The sequence below is a fragment of the Littorina saxatilis genome, unplaced genomic scaffold, assembly GCF_037325665.1.
Source record: "Littorina saxatilis isolate snail1 unplaced genomic scaffold, US_GU_Lsax_2.0 scaffold_1468, whole genome shotgun sequence".
Taxonomy (NCBI): domain Eukaryota; kingdom Metazoa; phylum Mollusca; class Gastropoda; order Littorinimorpha; family Littorinidae; genus Littorina; species Littorina saxatilis.
The window spans coordinates 3,488-11,412 of NW_027127992.1; the positions used below are offsets into that span (position 1 = coordinate 3,488).

The 7,925-nt window shown below is 41.2% G+C and overlaps 1 protein-coding gene across 1 annotated transcript; it reads left to right on the forward strand.

Annotated features, from left to right (window-relative positions):
* The first annotated feature begins 449 nt into the window (after positions 1-449).
* LOC138956365 (uncharacterized) lies at positions 450-3,281 on the forward strand. Its single transcript, XM_070327739.1, has one exon. The coding sequence runs from the start codon at positions 450-452 to the stop codon at positions 3,120-3,122; it is 2,673 nt and encodes an 890-aa protein (XP_070183840.1). The 3' UTR covers positions 3,123-3,281.
* The last annotated feature ends 4,644 nt before the right edge of the window (positions 3,282-7,925 follow it).

Genomic DNA, 7,925 nt, shown 5'->3' on the forward strand with positions numbered 1-7,925 from the left:
TGTCTCTGTGGACCACGCAGGATCTTGATGAAATACTACATGACGGAGACAGGCTGTACTTGTCTGCAGCTGAAGCCCATGACGTCACAGTGCTTTTTCCCAGTGAAGCTATTCAAACTGTAGTGATTGAAGGACGCAAAGTAAACCTTCATGTCGACAATAATCGCAATGGAATGCTTGGCAGCAGAGATGCTTCCCTCGATGAGGGTGCAGTGACTTTACAGCAAACTGTTGAACAGATTGAACATGCTGCAGTCTTCACTGTTGGGGGTGTCTTTTCTTCTTATACCATTGGCATCATGAAAGTTCTGTCAACATTTTACGTATTTGATTCCCACAGCAGGGATAAGAAAGGAATATGTCATCCTGAAGGTCGTGCTTGTGTTACTAAGCATGAAGGATCTGAGAGTTTGATCAGCTTTATGCATGATCTGTGTCAGTCGCTCGGGATGTCCAACGAGGCTGTGTTTGAAGCTGTGAATGTGTATGCCTCTGTAGAGATGACGGAAGACACTGTTCCACTACCCCACCTTAGACAATTTGAAGATGAGGATGACATTCCCCTGATCCGTCTTAAACCAGGCAGACAAGATGAGGATGAGAATGACGTTCCAATGAGACACCTTGAACAAGGTGAGGATGAGGATAACATTCCCTTGATTAACACAAGAAAAGGCAGACAAGACGAGGATGACAATGATGTTCCACTTAGCCACCTTAGACAAGTTGACGACGAGGATGACATTCCACTACCCCACCTTAGACAATTTGAAGATGAGGATGACATTCCCCTGATCCGTCTTAAACCAGGCAGACAAGATGAGGATGAGAATGACGTTCCAATGAGACACCTTGAACAAGGTGAGGATGAGGATAACATTCCCTTGATTAACCCAAGAAAAGGCAGACAAGACGAGGATGACAATGATGTTCCACTTAGCCACCTTAGACAAGTTGACGACGAGGATGACATTCCACTAAGTCACCTTCGGAATGTTGATCCGTGCATTGAAATGGAGCATGAATCGGATGGAGATGTCCCACTTCCAACAATTAACCAGTGTTTGACAACTGAATGTGCCGAGTCAGAGGCTTCTTCGGATCATCTAAGCGATGGCGATGATTATGTTCCTTCAAAGGAAGAATTGAAATTTCTGGATTGTTCATCATCTGAGATGAGCTGGGATGAAGACTATGGTGATGCTGTTTGGTGTAGCACAGCAGGACACCCTGCATCTTCTGAAAACCAAGAGGAAGTGACAGACCCAGAGCATATAAGAAGTGAGCAAACACGTGACAGTGACGCAAGCAATACTTTAATTGGATCACCCACTGCAGGACATTCCCAAGCAACAAGTCCATTTACCGTTCCCACTCAGGACAAGCCGAGGCAATCCAGAAAAAGACTCCGACATGAGGATGATTGGAAAGAGAACAAGAGAAAACGGCTCAGGAACAATGGAGAAAGTTATGTATCAAGAGCAGGAAAACTCAAGAGAAAAAGAGAGCTGAAATCAGGTTGTGGTGACCAATGCAGAAATAAGTGCAAGTCAAAAGTCTCAGAGGATGAAAGGATCCAAATTTTTCACAGTTTCTGGAAATTGGGTTGTCTCACACAACAGAGGCAGTACTTGTGTAAAACAGTCAAGAAACGTGAGAAAAAAAGTACACACACAAAGTCATCTTCAAGGAGAGGTTCCACTTATGAATACCACCTGCACATCCATGGAAAGATAGTTAAAGTTTGCAAGAAGATGTTTCTTGATACTCTGGATATATCAGACACGGTTGTTGCCACATCACTGAAGAATATTAACTCTCTGGGAACCTGTGATGCAGAAAAGCGGGGAAAGCAAAGCCAAAGAGGCAACTCAAAGGACAGTGAGAAGGATGAGATTAGAAAGCACATCAACAGCTTTGCGAGAGTGGAGAGTCACTATGCAAGGAAAGATTCAACACGAGAATACCTGGAAAGTTCCCTCAGTCTGCTGAAGATGTATGAGCTCTACGTTCAAAAGCGGGAAAAGGAAGGATGCAAAGCTCCCGCTAGTGAAACCACCTACAGATATGTTTTTAATCGTGAATTCAACATCAGCTTCCATAAACGAATGAAAGACCGATGTGATATCTGTGCCGCCTATGAGAACGGATATTACGATCACACAGAAGAGGGCGAGTACAAAAAGCATAACCAGATGAAAGAAGATAGCAGAAAATTCAAAGATGAAGTAAAAGCGAGATTAAAGGATGATCCAAGTCTTGCAGCGGCAGTGTTTGATCTTGAAGAAGTTCTGCCGACCCCTTCAAGTGTTGAGTCATGCCTGTATTACAAGAGAAAACTGAATACCTACAACTTGACAGTGTATGATTACAGAAACGGACAAGGATATTGCAATGTCTGGGCAGAAACTGCATCGAGCAGGGGATCGAATGAGATTGCCAGCTGTGTTTATAGATACCTGGAACGCATCAGCAAAGAGGGGGGTGTCAAGAAAGTGGTGTTATTTTCGGACAGCTGTGGAGGGCAAAACAGGAACAAAAACTTCCTTACAATGCTCTGGTATGCCCTGACAAAGTTTCATTTTGATGAAATAGAGCACGTGTTCTTTGTATCGGGTCACTCTCAGAACGAAGGGGACAGCATGCATTCTGTCATTGAACGGATGAGCAGACACGTGGCCGTGTACACCCCGAGCCAGTGGGCACAGAATATGAGAACAGCCAAGCGACATGCACCTCTGTACATTGTTGACGAGCTGGTTCAGTCGGACTTTTTCGACTTTAAGAAAGTAGCAGAGCTGTTGAAGAATTTCCAGTTGGACACAAAGAAAGAGAAAGTTAGGTGGTTGGACGTGAAAAGATTTAAGCTATCGTCACAAGAACCAAATGTCGTAGACGTTGGTTATGACTACACAGGCGATTACTGCCAGCTCAATTTGGTGCGAAAACTGAGAGCTGTCCATAGCATCCCAGATCCTGCTGACATTGTCTTGGAAAACGTTTCAAAAGCCCCATTACCGATTACCAAAGAGAAGTACAATGATCTGGTCAATCTCTGTGAAAGGTACATCATCCCAAAGGCACATCACCACTACTTCAGATCGTTGCCCCATGATGCCTAATTGGCTTTACTGTGGTCAGCATTCAAACAGTGAAAAAGGCGTTCATGTTCAAGTGAGCAGTATCACATAGAGTTTCGTGGTGGGTGTGAACTTCTTTTCTTCTTTTACACCCAGCACATTTCAGGTGTTCAGAACGTGAGCATGAACAGTCAGGCCAACAGCGCCTGAAGAATGACAACAATTTAAAGAGACCAATGCACATAAGCAATACTAACGACGTTTTATTTTGACTACAGAATGTCGCAAGTTCAGGCTGAATGACTATGGTTATAAACTGTTCAATAGGCATGAGTTTGGTTATGTTCGAACATTAATACGTACTTGAACTAACTGTTCCACAGACAGGAACCCAGTTTTGTTTTTCTCAGATCAGTGTTCATGAAAGATAGCACAAACGAATCATTACCTATTTTCATTTTGTTGCAAATTTAGAGTTAATGGAGTTAATAGTCATGGTATGACCTTTTTTTAAACCAACTGTTTTATAGACATGAATAAAGTTGAACTTTTGCTGTTACAAGTAAACGTCTTGAACGTAATTGGACAAATTGCTCTCTCTCTCTCTCTCTCTCTCTCTCTCTCTCTCTCTCTCTCTCACACACACACACACACACACACACACACACACACACACACAAACAGACACACAGCCAAATTTAAACAAATACATTACTAAATCACGGTTTTTTCTCTCAATAAAACGGCAAACATCAAGCATTATAGTTAATACATCTAAAACTTGCCATGACAGCTATCTTACTACTTAAATCTGCAATGTAAATACCGTAACTTTGAAATCCTTTCAAAGAGATCTCTCTCAATCTGTATACAACTGCCGTAAATCGAGTTACCTCAGTTACATTTGCGCCAATTTCTCATCACTCTCATCGTAACTTGACTTACGGCAGTATTGTTTCCGACTTTCTGTCAAAAAATCAGCATAGTGTTAAAATAACAGTTAAGGACTTAATTTTTCAAAGAGAAATTATAATAGGCAAACGAACCAGATCACAACAATGTTCTGTGTGAAACAACGACGAATTTTGGGTAATGGTGACCAAGATAAATAGTTTTTTTCGTCTCCTGAAAAATGTGGTTTTTAGACATACGGCAGTTGTATTCCCGGACGGCGATATAAAATCCATGAGTTCGGTTGTTTTCTGAATCTAGATCTGCCGTGCTCAAACGTTCATCACAAGCAATTTCCCAAGCAAGTAACTCATACTTTGTCTAGCGACAAGAGTAGTTCCCCTTCTTTTCACTCAGTTTCTTCGACAACAGACTGCAATCCGACGGTCAGTTTTCAACAATATTTCCTTTAATAAACAGATCACACGCAACCAAATGCACACATCTCATCAATTTAAACAACATAAAGCGGTTTCATACACTATTTTCCCCAGAAAACTGAACTTCATACAGTTTTTAACGTTGGAACACGGGTGCAAAAGTTCGTCTGCTAGTCCCATTTGACGAAAGAACATTATCCTAAAGCGATACCAAATCATATACAGAACACACAATATCTGCCTTTGCCGCCACAGCAGAATAACAGCATATCTGTGTACTTGATTTTAGTCCAAAATAGGAAAACTGACAAGAAGTGTTAACAGAATGGAATGATTTGCACGGAACTATACAACCGCGCATTAATCGATCGTCTGCGCAGGTTGACTGGTTGGGTGAATAGGAATCGATCAAACTTTCGCAAAAAAACTCCTCTTTTCTTTGAATAACTGAAGAAAGGAGGAATAAAGAGGTTACACACCTCGTCTCAGGGATTATACAAAATAATGGTCTCAGTTCGCGGTCATGAAAAAGCTCGCTAAAGCTCGCATTTTTCATGATCCGCTAACTTCGACCATTATTTGTAATAATCACTGAGACTCGGCATGTAACCTCTACTTATGCGTTTGGTTGCTTGTGTGTGTGCTCGTTCAATCGTCAAAACAACAACAAAGTCAGTACCTGAACGGAACTCGATCGATACATACATGTTATTTTCATTTGCGTTTTTGACCCAAATATGACATTTTACACAGATCGAGACAGTCATTGTTCTCCGAGACCGCGATAGCGGTCGAGGTGAACAATTACTGTTGAACGTATAATTGAAGGACTCTGACGTCACATGACTCAAAGAAGGGAAATCTAATGTCCAATCGATACATTATGTTATGTCTCGACATGTATCTCTCTCTCTCTCGACTGTATACAGAGATAAGAACAGCCTCGCTTTCACCTAGATCCTGCCTAAAAACAATGTTCAGACCTCATGTTCAGACTCGGCGTAATGATTCCGAAAGGACTACTTTTTAGCGGTCAAGTTCAGTCGTCCGCATACTCGAAAGTGAAAAAAAGATGAAACGTTTTGCTACAGTATCGGAGGATGAACTGTCGCATAAGAAAAAGAATCTCGTGCCAACCACAACGCAGAAGACCATCCGAGTTGTCCAGAAGAAGTTCTGAAATACGTCACGTTCCAAATCAAAAGACGACATTCTATTCTCTTACGTCACTATTCTTGTATGCCATAGTCTTGGTTGGCCGAGACCTTGAGGTGGACTGCGAGTGATTAGGTTTGTTGATTTTGCTCGGAGAAGTGGTCCGTGTTCAAGCAAGTTTCTTTCTTCTTTAAAAACAAAAACCCTAAGACCAGTGAATGTCGAGATATTATTAACAGCTATTGTGTTTTCAGCGTAGCAACAGGGTCCGATATTTAGACGAGACAAGTATAATGCCGACGAGTCGAAGACGAGTCGCATTATACTTGTTCGAGTCTAAATATCGGACCCTATTGCTACGCTGAAAACACAATAGCGATTATATAGCTGTTATGACCTTGATTTGTTGTTCCAAACTTACAAAATGACAGTTTTTGCGTCGATGCGTTGATCTCAGGTTTTGCTAGCAGACAAACTTCTTACGCGCATCATGTTCGCGCAGACATGCACACCGCTACACGCTTTCTGACTTTGGAAGAAAAACTGACTCCAAGTGCATTCGATTTCACAACACAGTTGTTGAAACAGCTTTTTAAGTAAACACAACATCAACGGAAAACTAGAAACAACTGAAGATCTAGGATGCAACAAGGGGAGAAGAAGAGAACAGCTAATCCGTACAACGCGAGCAGACGACAGCGAAGTTTTCAGTTTGGGTGAATGGTATCGCTTGTCTCGTCATGAAGCGAATTTTTCAACCTCAGTTATAAACGACTACATGAATGTTAGTGCCATGGGTTGTACATCAATACTTCAGAGGGGAAGTGGGGTATTTACGGTGTGGAGTTACGAGATAAGAAAGTCGGCCATTTTCGTCAATATGCTGTTGGATATTGAGTAAAATGGCCGACTTCCGCAGCATTATGCTTTGATAATCTGGAGAGACCATCCAATCACAGTCCCCGAATTCCCCCACGTGTTCATCAGAATAGCTATATATATATATATTGCTATTTCATATGTTACGTGGATTTCCATTGGTCAATTGGGCAAAACTGAGCTCATTGTAAAAGTGATATCGACGACATTTCCGTCGATATCAGTTTTGATATCGACGACCTCTTTATTGCTTCCCCACTTCAAAAACAAAAACACCTGAATTTAAAAACAAACAAATATATATGAAAATGTAATGATCCCAAAATTTAGTTGAGCAAGTGACTAAAGACTTTTTGAAAGAAAAGACATTTTTAAATACTGAAAAGTACAAGAAAAGAGTGAACAAAAAGAAATAATAATCAGAGGGAGGGATATGGAACAGCCAAAACTGAGACAAATACTTTTGTAATTTCTTTACAGTAAATACAAAATGTCCAGAGAATTAGCAATATATCTAACATTGACTGACTGTGTGATGATATCTTCTGCTATTGGTCTGTTTCGACAGTGATATCAAAATCTCGACCTCCTGTCTCGATTTTGATATCACTGTCTCAACAGACCATAGCAGAAGATATCATCACACAGTCCGTCAATATTGGGTCATGTAAATTGGATCTGTGATCCAAACATGCCTTTTGGTCAATATCGATGGTAGTTTATAATGGTCGAATAAACTTCCATCTCGATTGACCAAAAGCCATGTTTGGATCACAGATCCAATTAACGTATATTGTTTTGTTTGTTTGTTTAGTTTGTATGTATGTTAGATTGTTTGTTTGTTTGTTTGTTAGCTGTTGTTGTTGTTGTTGTTGTTGTTGTTGTTGTTGTTGTTTTTGGTGTACGTTGTGGTGGTGGTGGTGGTGGTGTTGTTGTTGTTGTTGTTGTTGTTGTTGTCTTTATAGTAAACGTGTTGTCATGGTCACCGTGTTCTTTTCTGTCAGAATGTGAAGATGGGTACTACAGGTACTCTCCCAGATCCAGCTCATGCACTGGGTGTGAGGGAAAGTGTTACAACAACACGCCGTGTAACAACACCAGCGGTCATTGTCAGCGGTGTCCACCTGGGAAAAAGGGGAACCTGTGCAGCGTAGGTAGGTGGTACCGTTTGTTTGATTTGTATCAAGTGTGTGTGTGTGATGTGTTGCTTAAATATATAGTGAATTTGAACTAATTGATTTTGTGCAGGACTGACTGGTTTATCTTGTCAATGTAATTATATCTAAGAGAGAAAAATAGAGAGAGAGAAAGAGAAAGAGAGAGAGAGAGAGAGAGAGAGAGAGAGAGAGAGAGAGAGAGAGTCAGACAGAGAGAGAGAGAGAGAGAGAGAGAGAGAGAGAGAGAGAGAGAGAGAGAGAGAGAGAGAGAGAGCGAGAGAGAGTTGCCCGATGTGTATCATGTGATCTTTTCTTGTTATATA